General features: G+C 44.5%; 1 protein-coding gene across 1 annotated transcript; it reads right to left on the bottom strand.

Annotated features, from left to right (window-relative positions):
• Positions 1-9,382: 9,382 nt before the first annotated feature.
• LOC136474347 (uncharacterized) lies at positions 9,383-17,602 on the bottom strand. Its single transcript, XM_066471939.1, has 4 exons — positions 17,361-17,602; positions 15,152-17,267; positions 11,179-13,103; positions 9,383-9,827 (listed from the first exon to the last, which is right to left on the bottom strand). Exons 3-4 carry the CDS (start codon positions 12,847-12,849, stop codon positions 9,564-9,566), a joined length of 1,935 nt encoding a protein of 644 aa, XP_066328036.1. The 5' UTR covers positions 12,850-13,103; positions 15,152-17,267; positions 17,361-17,602; the 3' UTR covers positions 9,383-9,563.
• Between the last annotated feature and the right edge of the window lie 8,381 nt (positions 17,603-25,983).

Genomic DNA, 25,983 nt, shown 5'->3' with positions numbered 1-25,983 from the left:
CTATGTATTCTACCTATTGGACTCGACATTAATTCAAACAAAACTGTGAGTTATGTGACACCCAAAAAATTGCATTCTTTTAAAATAGTAAATTTGAGTTATTTATGTTATTATGTGTACAATCAAATATAGGAAATTAATAAATTTTGTGAAATTAAAATCAAATACAAGGTTAGTAACCTCTTGATGCATGCATGCTGCTGCACTTTTATTTTTGTAATGATTGATTTTGATCAGATTTGAATTGAATACAAAATCAAGTTGAAAATGGTTTACTAAAACTCTAGAAAATAAAAAGAAAAAAAATCTTCTTTCTTCCCCTCCCTTCCTCAATTTGGCCTGCTGGCTCGTTTTTCTCACCCGCCGGCCCATCACCGCACGCCCACAAGGCGCCAGCCCAGCAACCGCCGCCGCTCCCTTGGCCCAGCTCGGGCGGAACCGCACGCTCAACCGTCGCCCGCGCCTCAGCCACTGACGACCTGGGCCCGCCTGTCGGCGTCGTCCCCCACCTCTGCGCCCCGCGCCCGGTCATGCCGCAACCACTGTCGCGTCCACTTCGGTCGTGGGAGCGTCCCCTCCCGTGCCCCGGCCTCTACAAAAGGGAGTCGAACGCGTAGCCGCCCTCCCTGTTGCCTCCCCGCTCCAATTTCGCGCTCGCCGGTGCACGAGGAAGCCGCAACCGCAGCGCCGGGATCCGCCGTCCGCCCCTCCGCATGGTCCGCCGACCCTAAGCTGCCTCCGTCTCCATTTTTCCCCGTGGTGAGATTCGCCGTGCTCCCCTCTTTCTCCCCATGCCTTCAATTCAGTGTTTCATGGCCTCTAGGGCCTGTTTCGCGTGCGCCCGTGAGCTCCACGCCGCCAACCATGGCGACCATCGCCTTGGCCATGACCTCCGGCCACAATCTCGGCCTAGGCAGGTTCCCCTCCACCCCCTCTCTTCCCCGGTGCCCTCGGTTCTTCGAACCGTGGCCCGTAGACCCCAACCCGTGCGCGCCGGTGACCTCCTTGCCGCTGGCCATGGTGCCCCGCCATGGATGCCACTGTTCCGGCCGCCGGCATCCTTTCTCTCTCTCCCCCTCTCAAATCCGAGCCGTCCATCACATGATCAACGGCTCTGAGAGGCCGATTGTGGCAGAACCTCCTAAGTTATAGGGCCCACATGCACCTGTCACTGTCCAACGACCTTTGACATTTATGCATATGTTTCCAATAACTTAAAAAGACTATCGGGTGTCCTCGGAGAATTCCGAGCAGGATCACATTACAGAGTCATTGCAGTATTACAACATTTATTCAAATATCAAAACCAGAGTAAAAACAGCGAAAGTCTTACGATAACATAGTTTACAAACCAGTTGTTTCAAACCTTACAAACTAAGTTCGATAATTATTACAAACCATAGTAGTAGTGGAGTGGCATAATTAATATAGACATATCACACAAAATAAACATCCTGCCCAAGGATCACACATTTACTTCTCATCGTCAGAACGAACGATAGTCATGCAGCACGATCCAAAACAGATCTGCTCATGAGGCTCACCTGCAACAAGGGTCAACGAACCCTGAGTACGAAAGTACTCAACAAGACTTATCCGAAATATTAATTGATAAACTCAGTAATGTAGGCTCAGAGATTCAAGGTATGGTTTTAGCAATAATCAAAGTTATTTTGCGTAAAAGCTCTTTGACAAAATTCTTTGTTTCTACAATTTAAACTTCATAAAATCATATACAAAGATGACACGATCCGCAATGAGATCATGAAACTTCATATCAAACACCTTCATCAACCATTCTCAAGTTCCAGTTATTAATACTACGATGATGAACAGTGAGTTGAGTCTCCTTAACCGAGGAGCAACGACGATTCGAACCGATTAAGCCCAGCTGGGGATTCCAGACCACACGACATATGCAGGTCCCTGACCTACATATACCAACCTACCCTCGGATCCCCTAAAACAAGAACAGGTCCGCGCCACCCGAGAACACAGTACTCCACCATTCCAGCCCATGGCCACGTGGGTACACGCTATTCCCGCCATCTCTCCACTCCCAGTGCGCGAGTAGCCATTCTCGTAATAGAATTGCCAAGTTCAGGCTTACCGGAGTATGTGGTTAGTACTACAAATTCTCACTTCATACAATTCAACAACGGACGTGCCTTAATCGACACAGGCGGAAAGAACCCGCTCACAAGACCTCCATGTCTTGTGGCTCACACACACCGAGTCCGCCCGGTCTAGATTTATTACTCCACATTCCCATATCACATGCTAACAAAGTTAACCAATGTTTCATTTAAAACTTGCAGGTGGCAGGTAGTCACCCGACTTTCATCGTTCTACGCATAGCTAAGCAAAACTAGGCATATACGAGTTTAAAAACTGGTAATATGGTAAACATGGAATAACAAGGGTGGTAATGCACCAATTAGACTCTTACTTAACTTCTAATCACTTAATGCAGTAACGGAAAACAAAAGCGAAATTAATTTGTAAAACACAAGGTAGGGTTGTATGCATCCGGGGCTTGCCTTCGTTGACGGAAAAGTCCAGTTCCTGCGACGTTTCACAAGTATTCGATCCGACCTCAACAGACGGATTAACTTCTTTCACGACTTGATTAACTACCACGTGTTCACCTTCGTTCACTACACGTAGTAACAATGCTATGTTTAACATGATGCGGAATACGAAACATGATGCTCTATGATGGATGCAAAATTAATAATTTGAATACAACTTTCCTTCGCGGTACAGTTGCAAGTCAAACTAATCAAACCTTTTTCACAACACTCAAATCAATTGCCAAGGATCATTATCAACTAATGACCCAAGGTCATCACTCAATCCAAAAGTCCAAACAAAAACCTAAATCATTAAAAGTTACTATTCGCTTTTATGAATTAATTATTTAATTCAAAATTATAAAATAAATCAACTTATTCTAATTGAGCTCAAAATTTTAGTACATGTTCATTACATGTTAACTAAGTGGCAAAACAAATTTCATAATTTTTGGATAAATAGATAAGCCTGGAAAAATCATAGAAATCCATTTATTAATAAATTGAGCAATTTTTATCACATTCAAAAAGTACTGAAAAACATTATTTCATATTTTTATTAAATACTATACATCACAGAGAGGTCACACAAAAATTTTCATAATTTTTGGAGCTCTAAATAAATCTACACAAAATTAACAAAAACAGACACTATTCATTCAAATCTGAAAATAGAAAAATCATTTGAACGCTGAGTCACTGACAATGGGTCCCACATGTCATCTTCAACCTCCGACATTGACCACGGCAGCGACGGCTCTGACCAGTGATTTCTCGCCGACGGTGAGATCAACGGCGACGGCCAACGTACCAAAATGATCACCAAGCCTAGGCGCATCGATTGACGTCCCTATCAGCACTGATTACGGCCTTACACTAGCTCGTCATCGGCCATGGCGGACGCGGTGATACGGCAGCGCTACGTCGGCGACTACAGACCAGTAGCGGTCAAACTAAAGGTCGAGGAAGCACCAGTAGCTCACCCCAAACACGTTGAAGAAGGAGCAAGGTCGGAGAAGCAACGGAGAGGCATGACGACGATCTCGGTGATCACGGCGGAGCAACACGTCGTCGGTGATGGTGTACCGGCGACTGCAGTGATCAAAATGAGCAACCAGCTATGGATTAAGTACTACAGCATCGAGACGAAATAGAATCAGCCAAAACCAGGGACGAAGATGCACCGTATAGCTCTGGCCACGGTGAATCGCGCTCGGCGGAGGAATTGCCGGCCGCGAGAAAGAAGACGATGCAACTCGAGTTCCCGACCAAGACTAGCCGAATTGGTGGGTTGGCTGGATGCGCAAAGATACGGCGAAGTTGGAGCACGCTTTGCCGAGACGGCAACGGCGCTAGGTCGATGGCAAAAGCTCGACGGAGCTGCGGCGGTGATGACTGGAAAAACAGAGAAGAAAGAAGAACGACGACGACGGCGTTTTGGTTCTTATAACGCGACTCGGAAGCTCAAGGAAGCCACGCAGGAGACGTCTCCGCGCCAGCGCGAAGCCGAGGACGTCCACGTGCGCGCCTGGAACGCCGAAGAAGGTCGCCGGCGGTGTAGCCTCGGCGATGGACACTGTTCACAGTAATTACAAGTTTGCCATTCGCCAAAATTCTTAAATTACTCTCAAATTTTCATAACAACTCAAAAATCTCCAAAAATAAAAGTTGTTCAAAATCAAAAGTTCTACAACTTTGCTTTTATAACCATCTCCTAATTCGGTCTAGATTTTGAATTTGAATAGGGAAATTTAACGAATTACGCCTTTTTGAATTACTCAAAATTTTTCTAAACAACTTGAAAAACTCTAAAAACAAACTTTGTATAACTTGCCAAGCTCTACACTTTTGCTTTTGGGCCCAACCCCAAAATATGCTTAGATTTTGAAATGGATTTTCAGGGTAGGGTTTAAATGTCGAAAAGCGGGGTTTTCTCGAAAAATTCAAAACCTAGACAAACTTTGAACTTGAGTCAAACAATACAATTCAACACTCATTACACAAATGTAAACTTGTTTTAATAAATGCACATCAAAGTTTTCACCAAATGCCAAATGCTTTGCAATGCATATGATGACATGTCAGATTTTAATATTTAGACACCCGAGGTGTTACACCGATACCCCTTTCGCAGGACATTTTGCTAAAGAGACCCCCTGGTTTTGCCTAATCAAAGCCGCAGTCCTCGGCCGTTTTGATTAATTCCAGATTTAATTTTATTTAAATTCAAAAATAGTTCCTTCTATTTACAGAAATGCCACTATACTGTTTTGCTCATAAAATCGTTGTTTTAGCTTTGAATTGACCCGTTCAAATCGCGTTAGATTCGTAATAAAGTTCTCTATATGTTAGTACCACTGTTAACCATGTTTGCAACTTTTAAATTTCATGGATAGATTTAATTAAATAAATTGCTATAGGAAACCTCGTTTAATTCATAACTTTCGCGTTTTAGCTCCGATTTTCGTGAACTTCACGTTGACGTGATCGTAGCGAGACATAGATTCTTTTTATGAACATTTTATCTTGCTTTCTATACTGCTGGTGTACTATTCTAACTATAGAATTATTTGCTTTGCATGAATGCCTTTGGAATGTTGTATGTTGCCGTGTTGGTTGCATTCAGATGGTGAGGAGAACGTTGAAGACCAAGAGTTCTATTCACCAGCAAGAGTTTGCTAACCAAGGCAAGTATAGCATGGGATATACCTTGATGTCCTATTCACCATTTATTAATTACTCATTTGCATGTGTCTAATTTTGATACCCGTAAGGACATCCTAGTGTTTGATTATCATGTTCCTTGTTCTCCTATGGGTTATATGCATATGGGTAGTTTGTTAGCGCTTAATGTAACTATACATGATCTACATGATGAAATAATGGTTCTATGGAACGAAAAAAGTAAAATTGACTTTTAAACAACTGAATTATAGGGCGAAGGAGCAAATGACTTTCGATCATGATGCTCTCGGCCCTCCATAAGGACTTATTTGTCGGCAAAAGCTGGGACTGACAGTGCAACCGTGAAGATCATATGGCTCTGACTTTAGCTCAGTAGTAGAACATTTTTTAGCTTGTTAGAGGTTACCTTTATGGCATAAAAGGGGCTTGCCACGTTGGATATAGGACTGCCCATGTTCTTATATGTATAGCCACGAAGGATTTGTGCCATAGAAAAGGGGGGTTCCTACATCTGCTTGCTGAGAAAACCTAGCGGCCCTAACTCGTTAGAGAAACCTATGAAATGGCTTCATAGTGTACCCCGCCCGCTCACCTTGGCAGTGATATGGGAGTAATTAACCCAGGCATATGGGAATCATGACTCACGGTGAATGTGCACAACCTCTGCAGAGGGTTACAAACTGTTATAACAGCCGTGCTCACGGTCACGAGCAGCCCAGAAAACTCACAGAATAACTGGTTATTTATTGTTATTTATTTATGATGTTCTATGATGATAATATAATACAATTGATACTTATATCTGATTATGTGGATTTAAATGGGAGCTTAAACATAACTTGCTAATAGTTAATGATAAAATCATGTCTTACTAAAAGTGCTAACCACAGTAAATCAGAGTCAACTTTTTTGAGCTTTCATAATCCCATGTTATCTTGTTGAGTACGGGAAGTACTTACGCTTGTTTACTTTCTATATTTGGATAAAAATCCTGGATGGGTAACAGATGTCAACGGATATGAGTTCCCAGAGGACTTTTAGGCTTGTGGTCACTGTCCCTATGTTGGAGCTTCCACGAGAGAGCTATCTTTTTATTTTTCGCTGTGTTGTGTAAGACTATGTTATGGTATTAATCATGATGTAAGATACACCGTGATGATACTTTTGTAATTTGTCAACTTATGTGTATGACTGATCCCTGGACACACATGAGTTTAGTGCATTCAATTTTATCCTTAAAATTGGGTGTGACAAGTTCATACACATGATTCATATTCAAATCCACAAATTCAATTCAGAAAAAGTCTACACAACCCCCAACTATTCAGGGTGGACTACTTCACCCCCAAACTATAAAACCGGATTTTCTATCCCTGAACTTTCCAAAACCGGTCAAATAACCCCCAAACGGTTTTGGACGGTGGTTTTGCTATAGTGACGGTGGTTTTGTCTTTTTCTTTTTATTTATTTTCTCTGAATTTTTGAAAAATCATAGTAAATCATAGAAAAATCATAAAATAGAAAAATCAAATTTTGTTAGACTCCACATGAGTAGATCTACACAGTAAATATATAATATAGTATGCTTTAGTATAAAGTTTTTATTATAGCTTTAGATCTATGCTTTTATGTAATTAAATGGAATAATTCATAGCTGCAGCTTCTGTGGTGAAATTTTTATGGTGGACAATTATTGTATGCTTCAATTATAGTTAAAATTTCATACTCATTGGATCATGTATAACTTGATCCAATGAGTATGAAATTTTTACTATAATTCAAGTATACAATAATTAGTCCACCATAAAAATTTCAGTACAATTGGACCATAGAAACTACAGTTATGAATTATTTCATTTAATTATAGAAAAGTATAGATCTAAAGCTACAACAAAAACTTTGTACTAAAGCATACCATATTATATATTCACTGTGTAGATCTACTCTGGTGGAGTCCAACAAAGTTGGATTTTTTATTTTATGATTTTTCTGTGATTTACTATGATTTTTTAAAGATTGAGCCGAAATAAATAAAAAAAGAAAAAGACAAAACCATACTACTGTAGCAAACAACCGTCTAAAACCGTTTGGGGTGTTATTTGACCAGTTTTAAAAATTTCAGGAGTAGAAAATCCGGTTTTATAGTTTTGATGGTGAAATAATCCACCCTGAATAGTCGGGGGGGGGGGGGGGGGGTGGGGGGGGTGGTTATGTAGACGTTTTCCAATTCAAATTTAGACGACATTGTATATGACATTACATAGTCAGTCTCTTCGTGCAATTCCGCCTCTGGTCGTGCTCGGGTGGTTCCTTCGACGATCACTACTTCATTTACATTTAGGCACTTTGCTACGACGAATCATGGACGGTGAACCGTGGACAACTTACATGTGTCGGCGCTCAGCGCCCCATCAAGTTCAACTTCAAGTAAACAAGGTGCGATTGTAAAGCACTGATGGGTTGGATTAGATTGTCTAAATTGTCGGGTATGCTTTATTTCTGAATTCCTTAATCCAATTCAATGATCTGATTTGAGTCATCTAATATGTTCTTGTTTTTTTTCTTTAGGGGTTTGGTTATAGGATTTAGTAATAGTGGAATAATGTGCCGCCCAAAAGACCACGTATGAAGGGCAGGCCTGGTGCAGTGGTGAGAGTTATCTCACTGAGTCACCAGGTCACGGGTTTAAAGCAGCCTCTCCACAAATTTTGTGAGGGAAAGGCTTGCCTCGATTTTTCCTTCCCTAGACCCCACTCATGTGGGAGCCTCCGACAATAGATCTGCCCTGAAGACCTCGTATCTTATTGTGATCCAAAGACATTTGCTTACAAAGCACTAAAGCATTATTATCTTATCTGAGATAATCATAATAGTTTTTTTTATTTTTTAGTTTCTTCTTGTAGTATCCAACTTTGTATTTATCAATTTAATATATGTTGCAAGTAGTACCACTATATGCTTTATTTATTTATTATAAATGAGAAATATGTCTAGCCTAAATAAAGGGCCTATAGTCTCATGTTCGCTCAAGAGTCCACAAAACTATAGAGATGACATTGGTCTCCACCTTGCGCTCCTCCAGTGGGACCTTGCGCGTTTGTATCAACATCTTGCTCCTTTCATCTCTCTCCCTTCAATTTTTATTTTTCCAAAATGAGGTTTTGAAGAACCTCTTTGTATGGTCCTTCATCCCCTCCACCCCTCAATTTCTCCTTCGCCTCCTCCCTGCCCATTGGTTTCTTCTTCGCACTTGGCATGGTTGAATCAAGAGTGCCACTCTTGCCACTTTGCCTCATATTAGGGTCATGGGAAGGTGTCAGGTTGCGTGACATGTGGGGCCCCCACGTCAACGAGTGGATAGGGGTGTTTTTTTTTTGTCCATACGGAAGATGCGTACGCGTATACTAAATAGACAGTGGGCCTAGGCATTTGGAAGACGTAGAAAATGGCAAAGATCAGGTATAACAAGAATTATAATTGCGCGTTTTAGAATAGACGAATTGTAGTGGCGGATCTCGGAACTTCAAAATTTATAATGGCATGGAAGGCTCCATGCCATGTTTAACCGCTATGCCATGTTTTTTTTTCTCCGTTGATCATCCGTCCGTATGACCTATGACCTATCAACATGGCCAAGGCTCCAAGGTCTACCTGTTCATCCGTTGGTTAGGCCAAAGCGAGATCTAAACAACTTGCTCGAGGTGACCTATGTTTAACCGTCATGCCATGTTTTTTTTCTCGATTGATCATCCGTCCTATGACCTATAACCTATCAACATGACCAAGGCTCCGAGGTCTACCTGTTAATACTGTAAATCCTCAAATAGTTCCCCAAATTGATCAAGCTTGATAAACTTAACAGTGCCAGATCGAGCCTGGTATTCCATGGGGTTTGACTTTCTCGCCCAAGTCCCAAGTAATAAGCGACACCCCTCCTCGACATGGCAGCAACAAACCCTCAGCTGCAAAGAGATCGCCCCCAGTGTGTTGCATCTGTTTTTTCAAGTAATTAGCCAGCAACACAACAGGTAATTTCTTCAATTCCATCCATCGTAAAGCATGAGCACTAAGGAGAATTTCAGGAATTGTCAAATCATTATTAGAGTTCACAAGCTCATACCATGTACCATAACATTATTACATAGCTTTTGTCAAAGTTCGACCCACACAGATAGATGACAGAGACATACAGAAATCTGTAGACCATAGCTGGAGAGTTCATCAGCTTTTATTATTACAGAAATCTGTGACCATAGCTGGAGAGTTCGGTTTTTATTATTATATTGATGTTATATAAAGGAAATCCTACTCCTGAGATGCCACCTTGGAGAGCAGGAGTTTATAGCGGTTCAGAACAGATTTCAGGTCTTTCTTCTCCCTGCCATAGGCTTCAGCGTGCTTCGCACTAAATATGGTGGCCTCAACTTCCATCAGCATCTCCAACACAGCTTCTACACTGATACGTTTTCCATCGGCCATTCTCACACTTCTCGCACCAGGAACGGTTTTGGTGCATGGACATATGGAAACAGGTTGAACAGGCTTCAAGAATGCTGGATCCAGAATACCCTGTACAAGTGGTAGAAATCAGTAAGCTGGTCACCAACACGTACAATGATAATATTGTTTAGCTGAAAATGGGCCCATTTTTAACGATGTCAGCAGGAGAGATCCCTATCAATTTCTCTGATAAAAATATATACAAACAGAAGTTACATGTACATAGGTGCAAGCTCAAAAGAAAATCCTAGCTATTGAAACTAAATAAAAAGATTTAAACCAATTCTCCAGCAACGACTTAACAGATGGTTTAGCTCTTTGAAAATGGGTCCATAGTGAACCAAAAAGTTCAAATACGAAGAAAGAAATACTTGTGAAATTTATAATCCTATATGTGTGTCACAGCAGAGGAAAGAACAGTATTTATGATTTTTTGCCAACATTTCAGCCTCATACTGAATGCTATTAATGAATGCATACATATCTGTTAGTGAACTATTTTTTCCCATTAGGGAAATTTAACTACATTGCTGAGGACGACTCGGAAGACGAAGGCAACAAAGGTGCTCAGCTAGAGGAGTGCTAGAGCTGGCATGGTTATGTCTTCCTTCCAATGGCGTTTGTACATGTTCTATAATAGTTTCCTGGTCGTTTGGTTTGGCAGAATTCGTGTTGTGCAGGTATGTCCCTCCAGTGGTTGGCAGTAATAGGCAGGTTAAGTCTAACATCCGAGTCAGGTGCTATATTCTTTTGCTCTAGACTGTGGCCTTGGTTTTCTACTGATCCTGGTCCATTCATGCATTTTTTTTTCTGTAAACGATTTCCATTCGTTAATGCAAGTGGGGACTATCCCACGTCGAAAAAAAAAGATTAAGCACGGTCAAGGACCTACACTTATTGCACCTGGGATTTATATCATATCATAATGGTGACCCTTATAATTGAGCAAGTTCACCGTAATTCTGCTGAATAAGCTAGTAACAGGAACCATCTTTCTAGAATGCACAATTATTTTAATATAGCAATCATTTTAATTAAAAAGAATACTCAGATCATAAACTTTCGTGCTATTGGCCATTGGTGTCAAACCAGCTTTACAGTTTCACAAATGCAAGCTATGCTGTGACCTTGACTTTGGAAACCAAAAACAACAGCAAATTTACTGAGTGCAATATTTAATCCACCAGAAATCCAAAAACCTTGGTCTTGTCTACTCATTTTCATTTGTTTTCTTGATCCACCACTAATTCCTAAACTCCATTGATTATCTTCAAAATACGGAGGTTGCGTGCAAGACAAATTTGGAGAAAACACTGATGTAATTTTCTTATGCATACATACAGGCATAATTGAGACCTTTTTAAACCGATTTTCAATAAAAAAATAAAGAACACTTGTAAACAAAAGATGAGAGTTTTACCTGAAGGCGATTGAGAACCCTACTATACTTCCCAAAAAGCAAAGGTTCCTTTGCTGAAAGAAGCACTTCAAATATTCTAGAAATGCACCAAACACCAAAGCTAATAAGGAGAGTAGGTAGCCACATACATCCATCTCCACAACCAAGGGTTGAGGTGCACAGGTTGAATATTTTACCATCAGGATCAACTACTGCATTCGGACAGAATACCCCGCTTGGATGTATATCTCCAAATATCACCATTTCAGCAGCCAAGCCTACTAGCTTCTCATCATACCCACCTCTGTTATCAATCAGCCAATCAGCTTTCTTAATATGCGATATATTCAGAATACAAGCCCGAAAAGAAGTCAAGAGTAGCCCTTTCAATTCATTGTAGGAGAAATAAACATTTGTCTTGGCAGCCTGTTGAGCTACTTGCTGTGATGGACATTTTTTAACCAAAACTTCCATTTTGTTCAGCTCCTCCAATGGACTTCCCATGCCAATGGGAACTTCATATTGTACTTGATCATTTTCCATAGCAAAATATGATACTTCCTCATCCTTCAATAGACTAGGATCCTCCGTGAGGAATGAGTCCATGATGCGCTTTCTGAACGCCACAACAGCAGGCAATGTGCAATTTCCATGTTCAGGGCACATGTTATTACCTCCAGGTAGTACATCAAAATAGCACAGGCAGCTTTTGATCTCCTCAACATCCAGCCCAATAAGAAGGTCCAACCTTATGGCATTACCTTTTTCTGTCAATTTACCATGCAGGTCAAACAAATTCCCCCAGAAGTCATCAAGAATGTCAGCAAACTGGTGATGTGAAGGAAAAAACACTCGAACTTTTGATTTCATCCTACTAGCATATTCATTACAAAATCTCACAGTGTCGTTTATCTCTTTACGTCTTATGGATATCAATTCAGCAACTTGTTGACTTAAGGCAGTAGAAACAGCATCCCTTACAACTTCTCCATTAGCAAAACCTTCAACAGCAAGATAATTTATCATGGCAAGCATATTCTTGACTGAATGGGACTCAGAAGTTGAAGCTTGTCTATAAGGAAGAATGAGATTCCTTGCATTACATTCATGCTCAGAGAGGAAAAGTGAATCATGGCATGAAACAGAATCAGTAGTGTCAACATGTAAGGCCTCAGAAACAGGAGTTTCTTTACCAACAGTTTGACCCAAATGATCCTTAGATTTCTTGGACAAGGGTGTCTCTCCGATGTCAAATGTTTCATCCTGCTGATCGAAGACCATGACTTGCTCTTGTAAAGTAGTTTCACATTCAGAGGCCAGAACTGGGTCATGTCCAATTCCCACCATTTTGATAGTATCTTCTAATTCTCCAAGTAAATGATCTGTTAAGGGGTTCCTTTTGTTGCCAACTTTGTAATCATGACCATTTTCCAACAAGACCTGTGAGCATATTTTCTCATCTACTGAAGTTCTTGCAGGCCACAATAGATTGAATGCCAGATATATTGAAAAGTCAAAGCACAGCAGAACAAACAGCACAAGAAATATGTCAGGGAGTCTCATGAGCTCAGCAAACTTGCAGTCCCTCTTAGTTACCAGTGCCCCAATGATTGCAGCATTCATGGCAACTGATATAGCCATGGTAGTCAAGATAAGGATCCTCATAAACAGGAAACACTTTGAGGTGCCCATGAGAGACAGCAAGGATAGTGCACAAAGTGAGTTGTATGAGGGTGGCAACCGTGCTACAACGAGGCAATGAATGAAGAGAAGCAATATGTAGATCTCCTCGGAGCCTATGCAGTGCAGAAATCACAATGCTGGAATTGTTTTGTAAGTTCAGAACTATGAACCAGTGGGTGCTACCTCGGCGACAGGCCAAGATAAAGCTGGTCCTAAGTACTGCAGACAGGCTGGAATGGAGAAAGCCACACTGGTCAATATATCTGCAAAGTAGCAAATAAACACAGGTTATTTCATATAAATGTACTGGAATCAAACATGTTGCATCTCAAAACACAGTATGACTGTAGCGGTATTTAAAAATTCAACCCTGGAGAATAGCCTCCCAAGGCATTATGATTAATAAGAAGCCTCAACCACAGGGCCATGAAAAAACCCTGAACCGCGGCTTCACCCTGTAGGGCCGCACCTTGGCCGACCACAACATTCTGAGCTGGTGACCACTGCAAATACCCTTTGTTAGGAGGGCCCAAAATCCCAAACCAACCACAAGCGCCACAGGACAGCACCCAGACACTGTTTCTTGGGTTGCTAGCGAGGGGATTTTTTCGGTTGCCACGGCCAGTCTCTGCCTCAACTGGGGAGCTTATCGCTACAGTCTACAAGAGTGTTGGCACTGTAGCAGTATTTACATAATCTCAGCCAGAAAGCCAGAGCAAATATAACCAAAATATGAATAGACTAGCCTTCTGTGAATATTGTTGGCAAGTCAACATTCATTATGACATATATGCCACCCATGATGTTCTAGCAAGCATGTATACATCTAGTTCACTTGGTAGTTTGACATCTGAATTTTCTGACACCCCAAACTGAAGAACAAGACATGTCTCCCCCTCCCCCTCCCCCCCCTCCATGCACCGACCTCCATGGCCCCCCAACTCTTAAGGACACTGTCCCCGTTGGCAACAAGGGGTACTAGCGACATCTTGCCCCTAACCCTCACACCAACTTTGGTTACAACCTCGGAAATTCTCCAATTGACACCGCAAACTGAAGAACAAGGCATGTCCCCCTCCCCCGCGCCGACCGCCATGGCCCCCAACTCTTAAGGAAACCGTCCACACGAGCAACAAGGGGCACTGGCAACATCTTGGCCCTAACCATCACACCAACTTTGGCTACAACCTCGAAAATTCTCCTCTAACACCGCAAACTGAAGAAGAAGAAGAAGAAGAAGAAGAAGACATGTCTCCCCCTACCCCCCCCCCCCCTCCACATGTGCCGACCGCCATGGCCCCCAACTCTGAAGGACAGCATCCTCGCCGGCAACAAAGTGGGTACTAGCGACATCTTTCCCCTAACCCTCACACCAACTTTGGCTACAACCTCCGAAATTCTCCCCTGACACCGCAAATTGAAGAACAAGACATGTCTCCCCTTAACCCCCACACACACGTGTCGACCGCCATGGCCCCCAATTCTTAAGGACACCGTCCTCGCCGGCAACAAGGGGGTAACGGCGACATCTTGCCCCTAACCCTCACACCAACTTTGGCTACCTCCGAAATTCTCCACTTGACACCGCAAACTGAAGAACAAGGCATGTTCCCCCCCCCCCCCCCCCCCCCCCCTCCGCGCCGACCACCATGGCCCCCAACTCTTAAGGAAACCATCCTCGCGGACAACAAGGGGCACGTGCGACATCTTGCCCCTAACCATCACACCAACTTTGGCTACAACCTCGGATTTTCTCCTCTAACACCGCAAACTGAAGAAGAAGACATGTCTTCCCCTACCCCCCTCCTCCACATGTGCCGGCCGCCATGGCCCCCAACTATGAAGGACAACATCCTCGCCGGCAACAAAGTGGGTACTAGCGACATCTTGCCCCTAACCCTCAAACCAACTTTGGCTACAACCTCCGAAATTCTCCACTGACACCACAAATTGAAGAACAAGACATGTCTCCCCCTCCCCCCCCCCCCCCCCCCAACACACACACACACATGTGTCGACCGCCATGGCCCCCAATTCTTAAGTACACCGTCCTTGCCGACAACAAGGGGGTACCGGCGACATCTTGCCCCTGACCCTCACACCAACTTTGGCTACAACCTCCGAAATTCTCCCCTGATGACCTAGCCCCATGACATATGTGCAAGAAATTTAGATCACATCAGATCCAAGAACACATGAAAAAAATTGGTAGCTTTTTAGAAAGATGCCATGAAAAACAGATCTTGTTTTCGATTGGAATCAATAGAGATTCAACCTGCTTTGTACAAATCAAATATGGGGAGAAGTTTACCTGCCAAATCCAAAACCTTCTTGGGATCAGGCTAAAGGAGTGCTGGAAGCTCCTCGATTCCGCCCCCCCTTTTCTTCGATGGTATATGAGGTAGTATGCCACAGCGGTCGCCGGTGGGTATAAATGGGGAATTTTCCTTTGGAGTAAACCTTTCCCCGTATAAATCCATCGGCAACCACCATATTTTTTGCAGAAAAGCCCAACAATATACAGAAATGTTATATAAGTAACATACACACTTATAAAACTTGAATATATAATCCCGCATGAAAATGAGCTCAAAACGTATTTTCCACATACCATACAGCTCTTAGCAAAATGATTGCAAATAAATCAAAATGGATGATACTGCACTTTCAATGACCTATCAAAATTTTTCCATGAACAAAGAGCTGGATATGAATACCATTTGACCAAAAATAAAATTTAGATGGTATGAATTCAAGAAATTTAGATGGCAAGGTCGGCCAAAACTGACACTTGGGGAAGAAGTAAAGGGGGACTTAAAGGAATGGAATTTATCCCAATATAATTGATGTTAGCAAAAAAGCGCATGGAGATTAGTAATCCATGTGCCAGAACTATGGCCTATGATATTGATATTTCATTTACTATTATTTTCTACTAGAAATACAAATACTGTTTTAATTTGCATATGTAATTATCTTGTTTTTAGCTCCTGTTAGTGTTCATCTTTAGCATACGTAAGCTTGCTTGGGACAAAAGGCTTTGTTGTTGCTGTTGTCATCGTCGTCTTGAATATGAATATCAGAGGAAAGTGAGTCGAATGCACACTCGATCTAATCTATATATAGTCAGTTTTACACACAACCAAAAAACAACTATGTAACAAGTGGCACAGAACATTAGGATGCAAATTTAGATTTGTTAACAAGGTTTTAGCTTTTGGATCTATATGTTTTAGAATTTAAATTACTAAATGATGCATTTTTGGTGTGGCAGTTTTTTCCTTCTTTTAACAAGGATGTACAGCAGACACTTACTAAATCTCGGCTACATGATATTAGAAAAAAAGAAGAATGTTCCAGGATACATGGAAGAAAAAGGTATAAAAAAATGGCACGGAACATCCAAGAAGGCAAATCTAAAAAGGCTTTATCGATCCATCTAACACCTGTATTTGTTGTCAGCTTGCCAGATCGAAATGGGTCAAAAAGAAAATAAATAAAAGATAAAACCCCACAAAAATGAAGAGTTAGTTTTTCTCTAGTATCATTTGGTAGCTAAGAAAGTACTATATGTATGAGGTGTTAAGCAGGTAGAGTGTTAAACAAAACTCCATATTTACAGATCATGGTATTGCACATTACAACAGTATACTGCCTTTCACAAGATAGCATCCACCATGCAACATTGAACCTTTCATTTGTCAGCATGCCTATTTTGCAAGATTATATATAGTATTCCTATCTTCCATCCATTCCAAAATAAATGATAGAATAACAGACCTTCTGTGTGTAATGTCCTTTGGAGTTAATTGTAAATGTCAAAGAGCCACGCATACAGCCAATGAATATTGTTTCATATAAAGAAAAGGGAAACATCAATTACTAGAAAGTAGCACTTAATGTCAGTTAGCTACAGTTTGAGAGAGGAAAGCACTAAAAAGAGTAACCTCTGAAGAAACCCATGAGGGTAACTCATGTTTATGCAGAGAAAAACAAACATTACCGTGGCTATATGTGGTTAAGAAATATACTCTAAACTTATGGATCATTATGCAAAGGTGAATTTCTTTCAGAAAAGATTGTGTAACATATATCTTTAGGAACTGATGTCAAAGAACCAGATTGTTCACATAGTTGTTTATCTAGTCAGTACATATGCCTTCCCAGAGAAAAGAGAAAATTGGTGCTGTAGCACCAAAAGATCATGAGTTTTTTTTTTGAAAGGAGATTAAGTCTGCTTTTAAGAAAGCAATAAGAGTTTTACATACTGGTGTTCCCAGTTTGCGATAACGCGAAAAGGCAAAACAGATAGCATCCATGCAGAACTACTTAAAGGCCTAGACAAAGTCATAACGCTATTACAGGATAGCAACATCTGAATTAAAAGATCATGAGATCTAGAAAATACCACCAAAGAACTCGGTTACCTGAAATACCACACAAAGATTTGAAGTTAACTCAATGTAGTACTCTGCTACGTTTTGGCAGAAGCGACTTGAAAAAAAAAAATACACCCAGACCGTAACGCGAGGTCGCCCGACGCAGGGAACGCGCGTCGCTGGCGTGTGGTCTCGCAGCTACCTGCATTGTGGCGGCGCGATGAAGGAGGAGAACAAGGCGCGGCTGCTGAGCAGCCAGGATGGACGCGGACATGGACGACCTAGTAGAAGTCTCATGCCCTCAGAGGATTTGGACGATTTGGGGTAACTGGAATTTCTCACTAGAACGGGGCGGCGTTGTGTGTCGCGCCTGCCTTTGGATGGCCACTGTAGGATTCGGTTTGTGCAGTAGATAAAATTGCCTTCTGTGTATATATGAAGCGACCCAGTTATACTAATCATCTTTATGATTTAGTAAAAGGTAAATAAGAAACAACAGATACGAGATTGAACTTGTTGGGTGTTATCTAAACACTGTGTCCGCCAGGAAATCAAAACTAACTCTGAAAGATGTAGATGATAAATTAGAGAGCCTAGAAAGGGAAAGGAACAAGACACCAGAACAGATCTGCAGAATAGATGGTAACATGTACATATGTTTTGTGCAGTTTTGGACTCGTCTATGTAAGAAAAATGCGTCGTTTGTTAATATTTAGTTTTTATATCCTTTTAGAACCTATATTTGTGAAATTGCTTGGCTTGTAGAAAACATGGTGCCTAAGTGCAATCGTGCATAATTAGAAAGGCGCGCGGCTTTGCCGCGCAGTGCTCGTAGTATTATAGTTGATATAGACTTTATTTCATCCATAGAGTAATAATAATTGTATGTAGGTAGATGCACACTTTTTTTAAGCAACATAGGTAAGATAAATCCGTGGCTTCGTTATTTTCACATAGGTGTCATGGTTTGCAACCTGTTGTTATGAAGGTACTATTTAAGTAAGATATTATTTTGGTACTGAAATGGAACTATCACATTTTTTGGCTATAATTATTGTAGAGAAAGAAGGGTTAAAACTATTTATTAAGGAGGGAGGAGCATAAGTAGCCGGAAGCTTAATGTAATTGCGAAATGAGGAGAATTTGACCTCGAACATGAAATTTGGGAAACCATTGACGTGATGGTATTTTCTTTACTGAAGTAGCAGTAATATTAAATATGACGCGTTATTGTACAGCTAGCAAGAAAAGGCGTAGAAGAACGCTGGTACAATATTTTTTTAGCAAAATACGATCTTAGGTAGAAGAACGATTCTTTTTTGCGAAACAGGGAAGAAAAACGGACCGTGGGTTTATTTCATGAGTAAATAGGGTACATTTTGTAAATTAACGAAGGAAAGAGCGGATTGCGGGTTCATTTCGTAGAATTTTGACGGTTCTTTTATAAAATAACTAAAGACGAACTGCGGATTGGTTTCAGCAAAGCTTGAGGGGTTTTCACAAAAAGAACCTGATTGGTGCCCTGGACTGCGGGTTGATTTAAGGAAACTCGAGGGGTCTTGTGAAAAACATATATGAACTGACTGCGGGTTGATTTCTGTTAAATAGAAGGGCTTTTATAAAAAGTTACAGAGGTCTAACGCAACGTGGCCACGCTCCCTACACGTGGTTTGGTGCGTGAATAGTATTAAGAGGTATGTACTATGAAGGAAATAAAATGGAAATAGATATGGTTATATTTAGTTAATCAACAATGAGGGATGACTGTTAAAAGACTTATGCGCACACGAAGAAAGTATAAATAAAAATGTATTAGTTCATGGGTAAAATATTTTCTCTAAGGTAATACCCCTCAGTTCCAAATTATAAGTCATTCCAACTTTCGTACAGAGTCAAAGTATCTCAACTTTCTTAGAGTAAAAGTGATCTCCTGCTAGCGGCTTTCTATAGTCATTGTCTCGGCGGCTTGGGATGATAGTCAAACATAAGGTTATGTTAAACCTGCGGATTAATGGCCTGATAATCTGAGCGCACCCTCCAACTGACAAGGGATAACATGATAGGCCATAGAGGGCCCACTCTGGCCGAAAAAACCTTGTGACAAGGGAATGAGCTAAGGAAGCCTAGAATCCCCGTTATGGCCACCTTCGCCCGGGGCTCAGGGGCTTGGCACAGCCAAGGAGGTCCCGACCTAGGGGAGTAGTTGTCGAATGAGCACAACCTTAGCTCAGGAAGGCCCTGGCCGACCAACACCATGAATATGCTCTAGAATTTGTCAGGTGCACAGAGCCTAATAGACACACAGATTAGGAGAGCGCCATGCTATGCCAAGTGCACATTTTCTTTCCACTACCGCAAGGCGGTGTCAACCATTCTCTCGATAGGGTCACACCCGGCGCGTGACGCACCACGACAAGGTTCCTCGTGTGCGTGAGTAGTAGGAGTCCCTAAGCCCGCATGGCAGTTCCCCTCTATGGGGGGATGGAAGTCTAACGTATCAAGGAAGCCATGAGAAGGCGCACCCGGTGAAGACGCGTTGGCAACAAACTATGCTGCTAGTCCTCCTAAGAGGTGTTTGTCACGAGGTCCCTTGCCTTCAAGGTTCGGTTGAAAAGCCTTAGTTTTCATTTAGCGTTGATGGTATTTCTGGACGTGATCCGCTCTTTGGAAGTATTGCTATTGAGAGCATCATCTCTGTTCCAAGCTCTTCACTTGTTTTTTCTACGTCATGCTTGGTAGTATATGTTCGATGGTGGTTTGGTGATAAAATGGGCTATGTTTATTGTAGTGGTTGTCATGCTATTGTTTCTATAGTGATTGTTTTTGTTTGGTATGTGTTAGTGTACGTTATCCTCTATTAATACGCGCACCCGGTCAGCGCCAGGCAGTGGTAGCAACGTCAGGGGGTGGTTGCGGCGTTGTCTGACCCCAACTACAAGACAACGGAGGACTAGCAGCGCCGTGGAGAAGAAGACCAAAGCCCAGGGCGAGAAACCCTAGGAAAACCTCAGAGACCACATGGTTTTGTATACCCATTGCCCCCCTCCCCCGATATATAAGGCTGTGCATGGGCTCCTATAGAAGGGATCTAAAGTGTCAGTGTTTTGTCAACTAACTAGTGAATTTATACATGTGTCGCGCTGCTCTAGGAAGACGATGGTAGCATTCAAAGATAAAAAGGAATTATACTGGTTCAAGTCGGAGCCCTACGTCTTAGTCTCAAAGATGGTTCGAGTTTGTGTTCCTCAGTTGATTGCTCTGAAGTTCTTATTGTTGAGACTTGTGGTCTCAGATAGTGTGGAGGAGGTAGAGGCCTTCGCCCGCCAAGCGCTGCCCTCAGGCGGAGGCTCAAGAAACAGGCACGGCAAGTGGGCGTGTAGGGAAATGGCACATAAAACTAAGGTTTCATTAATTCATTTTCCAACCACCGGTACTGTTACAAGTGTACCCTATTTATAGGGCTCAACTACCACTTTTACAGAGTTTACAATAGCACCCTTCAACTGCTACAGTACATTCTCGGATTCGGCGACGGGCCTTTGGACCTCCGCCCCATCGGGCCTCAGGATTCGGCGAAGGGCCTTTAGGCCTCCACCATCGGTCTCCACCCTTGGGACGCCGAGGCTGCAGACCCTCGATGCCCAGTATTGTCGTCTTCCTGCTTGGGTCTCTGCCCCTACGAGCGAAGGCCAAACTGGCGCGCCCGCGCCGTCCACGAGCGCCTTCCTCTGGTTACCTGCACACACACATAGGTAACGTTGGCACTTGATTAGCCTTGCAGCGGGGCGGCCTCCACCCCCTCCGCCCGGAGACGCCTACAAGCTAACCGGGCGAAGGCTGCGCCAGGGTCACCGGCAGCGTCCTGCAAGCAGTCTGAGAAACCGTCATCTTTCTAGGTCTGGAGGCGTGGTAGCTAGGCCTTTGCTTGGGTAGTTGGTCGGAGACGTCTTTGCGAACTGCTGGCCGCGTAGGTCTCTACCACTCTTGGAGGTCGTGTTACAATAGTTTCCCCCTTTTGAGACCACAGTCCGCTCGAGCATGTCGTGAGCTCAAAATGCCCTAAGCAAGGATGTCCGCGGGGGCGGAGACTGCATGTAGTCACGTCTCCGACCGATCCCCATAGTTTCCCCCCTAGCCCGCTCTAGTGTGGCCGCTGGTCTTGTCATAGTAGCCGTTAGGCTGCAAAACTAGCCGTTGTCCTATGCTATGGCCGTTTATGCCGTATTGCTTTCCGTTGTATACCTTGCAACTTCTCCGGAGATGACCGTTGGGCGGTAGGCGAATTCTCCGGAGATGATCGTTGTACGGCGGGAGCCAAACCGCCTACCCACGGCCTATATAAGGGTGGGGTTGGTGGCAGGGTCCCCCCCCCCCCGCACTGCTCATTCACTTTCCTTGACTCTGAGAAATCACTCTCTGCTCTCTTCGCTTTTGCCTGAGCTACCTTCGCGCGTTCCGTCTTTCCGCTTGCATCTTCCGCCTAGGCTATCGCCGTGGTGGCTTTCTTTTCCGCCTCTGCCCATACTCGCCGGCCCACCTTCTTTGGACCCTATCGCCACCTTCTCGGCGTTAGGGCCGCCGGTTGGAGTGCATGCTTGCCTCCGCCACCGCGTTGGAATTTGAAAAGCTAGTGGAGGAGGATTTGGGGAGTGTCTCCGCATCCGTCGGAGACCTGATCGCTGTGGATTCTAGAGACATGGCGATAAAGTCATGGGATTTCGGCCCCTCCTCTATTACTGAAGAGGCGGTCATGGAGATGTTGAAGGAATCATATTTTTCTTCTTCGAGGGTAAAAATCCCTCCGCCCGGCCAGACTGTTCTGGAGCCGGAGGAGGGATATGCGGTGGTGTTTTGGGACTTTTTCACCTGCGGCCTCTGCCTTCCTTACATCCCCTTCCTTCGCTGGGTGTTGGAGATGTTCAACGTCTAGGTTCACCATCTGACCCCTACGGCCTTCCTTACGCTCAGCAAATTTTGCTGGGTGTGTGTTTCTTATGGTGCCGAGCCAGATGTGGACACCTTCTGCGCATACTACGAGCTGCAGAAGCAGCCGAAGAAGAAGAAGAAGGAGGTGCGGGAGGGCAAGGAGGTGGAGGTGACCTACCAGTATGGTAGTTGCACCTTTATGTCGAAGAGGAACCAAGGCGTAGACCGCCTGGAGATTTCTTTTTGCTAGAAGGGCAAGTAGGACCGCGGCTGGCTTGAGCAGTGGTTCTATGTGAAGACCTATAGGGTCCGCGGCACTACCAAGGATGGTGCGGAGGTCATGGAGTATCCATTGACTTCAAGAATGGAGGAGATGGTGCCGCATACGCACGTGGATCCACCAGAGGAGATGTCTCTGGCGAGGAAGGCTTGTGACCGGGCTTTTGCGGCTGCGTGCCGCTACTCCAGGGGCCACGACCTGGTGGAGGAGATTATGGCCTCCAACTACTGGCCCATGGGTAGAGAGAACCTAGCCTTTCAGCTGGAAAATGTGAAGGTTCCTGTTTTTGGGCCGGAGGCCGGGATTCCTTTCCCCCGCTTTGGCCGGTCTTTAGGGGAGGGGGTGACGGAGGATAGCTTCATTGCCAATGTTGAGGAGGCCACCGTCGGGTTGGTTGGCAAAATTTCCAAGCATGAGTACACGTCTCGGAGAGCCATGGTAGGCACCATGCCGCGACTCAATCGAGTTTTTGAGGAGCTCGGGATCATCTACTAGGAGCGCGAGGTTCCCGCCGAGGTCCTAGCTTCAATTGACAAGAAGAAGAAGAAGGCCTTCGCGAAGAATGTTACGGCAGAGGCCGAGTCCAAGAAGAGGAAGGGCGCCGCTGTTGCTCAGGTGCCTATGAAAAAGAAGAAGAAGACCGGTGCTTTGGTGATCGTGGCGGCCGTGTCTTTGGGCGGTAGTGCTGGCATTGCCTCCGCTGGTAGTGAAGACGTTCAGAGCTCCTCCGTCCCGTCAGTGGACGTGCGGGTCACGAGCGGCGGGGATCGTAGCTCTCCTAGAGCTCTGGTGCGCCTTGTGTGTGGCGCTATGAGTGGTGCGGAGCGTCCGAGGGCCAGTGCTGCTCCAGCGCGCTCCTTGCACAGTGCTACGAGTGTCGCTGAACAGCCGGAGGCTAGCGCCGCCGATCCTATGCCCGACATTTTTGGCGGGCTGTATTCAAGTTCTGAAGAGGGCGCAGAGGTCGCCTTGCAGCACGCTCCTTTGTCTCCCACCGTTGTTGTGCCTTCCCCCATGCCAGCGGCTGACGTCGGGCAGCTGGAGGCCATGCTTACTGAGCAGGCCCCGGTGGCTCAGTCTTCTTCGAGCCCTCCGCCCGCCAGGCCGCTGGCTAAGGAGAGTCAGCCCTTTGGGCCTTCACCGCATGATATGGCGGAGACTTCTACCCATGGGGCTCGGCAGGCGGTCCAGCCTGGCCTTTTTATGAGTAAGTTTGTTTGGCGCACATTTTTGTGTTTACTATCTTCGCCCGGTTTATTTGTTTATGTATTCTACCAAGTGCTAATACCGTGTACTTGTTGCTTTGTAGGTGATGTCATGGCTGACTCCTCACCCCAAAGGAGCAAGCGGCCGCTGCCAGCGTTAGGTTTGGTCCGGGGCATCTAGGGCCGATGGCGCCGGGTCTGAGTGAGTATAGAGTGTTTTTATCTTACTCGTCTTTTGGCCTGTTGTTATTGTCTATTTCTGATCGGCCCTCTGACCTGAGTTGTTGTTGTTGTTGTTTTGCTATGTAGGCTCCTCCAACACTTCTATCTCAGGTTAGGAAGAGTGCTATCTTGGGGTTCTTGGAGATGTCGGAGGTGGTCTCTAGCAATTGGTGTATGTATTGTGAGATTTGCTTTTCTCACCTTATGGTCTTGTGTTTGTTTGTTCTTGTTTGAACAGATCGCTTCAAACAACGTCTGAGGGACATGGATTTCTTCCAACTTCTCCGTGTTCATCTAGAACACCAGAGCTTGGTGTGTCTTCGGTGGTTTGCCTTTTTTGGTGTATGTTCGCCTTTAGACTTGTTTTTGTTTCTATTGCTGATCGCCTTGGTCTTCTTCTTTCTAATCGTAGGGGTATCACACGGTTGTTGTTATGGAAGAGCGCTGCACTCGCGAGGTCTCTGACTGAGATACTGTGATTGAAGCGCTCAAGGTGGAGAACGAGCGCCTGGAAGGTGAAAAAGGGGGTTTGGCCAACTCCCTTGTAGCTCTCCGCCTTTCTCTAGCGGAGAAGGAACAAGAAAAGGAGGCTTTGAGGGCCGATCTCGCCAAGGCCCGAGATGCAGAAGCTTTGTCCACCGAGCAGGCCCGTAGGGCGAATGAGTTGGCCGAGGGTCTCCGGCGAGAGCTGGCCTCTGAGAAGGAATCCACAGCTGCGGTGGGGGAGTAGCTGTCTTTGACGATGAGGTGTTTGGACTCGGTCAAGGGGGTCCTTGCTTCAACCGTTGGCCATTACCGGGCCATCGTCGCCGAGTTCGGAGGCGAAACCTCCGCTCCTCCAGAGGAAGACAGCGTCTATGCCCTCACCTCCTGGCTAAAGCGTCACCTTGTAAAGCTCCCCGGTCTGATCAATGGCTGCACAGACTACGGGGCCCTGGCGGGAGTAGCGAATTACGCCAAACTTTAGGTGCGCAGCGGGTGTACGCATACCGAAAGTATTTCGGAGGGAGCGCTGCCGGGTCTAGAGGAGCTTGGTGAGACTTCTCTTGGTTTGCGAAAAACCTTGAGAAATTTCATTGGGTACTTTTGGGCTGCCCGGAAACTGGCGAAGGAAAAGAGGGCGAAGGTATTTCTAGTCTTTGTAGCCGCTATTTTTGTCTCCTTGCTTTTTGCGAAGCTGCGAAGGCTTTCATTGCCTGTGCCCCTGATATTTTAGCCTGTGCTACAGGATGCATAGAAGAGTCTTGCGGGCAGGCCTCCATTGGTTCCGCGCTCGGCGACCATGGGCGGTGCCTCCACCACTGCTGGCACTCCGGTGGGCGCTACGATCGGCGGTGGTGATGGTCGGAGGCCACAGGCGCCGTCCCCACCCACAGTTGATGCGGGCTCTGTTCCAAGGACTTCTGCTGCGGCCGAGGCACCGGAGGTGTAGGCTCTTTGTAGGACTTAGCTGTTTTGACTTGTATATTGTAGTCTAGTTGGGCTCTTGTAAATAAAGTTTCTTTTATTCTGAATGATTTTGTGGAAAATTTTAACCTTGCGTAGGTTCCGAATGGGGAGCCTGCGCAAGATGTCATGCCTTTGACTCTCTACAACGATGGTATTTATGTGAGCGGAGAGCTTTGGGAGTATTGGCGTTCGGCCTTTCCCCGCAGCGTTGCGCGTGACGTGTTTGAGTCAGTTGAGTTTGACATAGACGATGAGCGCGCTGGGTTTACTCGCGCACTTGCTTGGCGCAGACCTCCGCCATAATAGTTTGGATTTTATTGTAAGTTTGTGTCCTGTAAGAATGCTACTTGATATTTTATGGAATACAAAATAGGTTCACTTTCTTGATTGTTTGTGCTGGGGCTTATATCTGTTGTGCTAGTTTACATACCTCGTCTAGTCCTGAGCTTGCACACCATGGGCCTTTGCTTGGGCGAACGTGCGCGATATAGAGGTGGTGGCCAGGACCTCCGCCCCATGTTCTCTCCTTCTCTGTGCTTGCTTGATGGCTGGGGTAGAAGTGTTTGAAGTTTTTTGGCCAGCGGAGGCGTACTTGAAGTCCACCTGGCGAGGCTTGCTAAATTGGTGTGTGATCTGATAGGAGGTTTGGCGTGGCTTGTGCAGATGATGAAGGCTTTTGGTA

The sequence above is a fragment of the Miscanthus floridulus genome, chromosome 8 (assembly GCF_019320115.1).
Source record: "Miscanthus floridulus cultivar M001 chromosome 8, ASM1932011v1, whole genome shotgun sequence".
Classification (NCBI taxonomy): domain Eukaryota; kingdom Viridiplantae; phylum Streptophyta; class Magnoliopsida; order Poales; family Poaceae; genus Miscanthus; species Miscanthus floridulus.
Note: the sequence above shows the minus strand (reverse complement) of the source record. Positions and strands in the feature narration are given on the sequence as shown.

What these genes read in the sequence shown, in the direction of transcription:
- LOC136474347 (XM_066471939.1), bottom strand. Translation starts at nt 12,849, where the DNA reads ATGGGCACCTCAAAGTGTTTCCTGTTTATGAGGATCCTTATCTTGACT. An exon ending in GGGTTCTCAATCGCCTTCAG is followed by an intron (nt 9,828 to 11,178) that starts GTAAAACTCTCA and finishes CCACTTGTACAG; the next exon opens with GGTATTCTGGATCCAGCATT.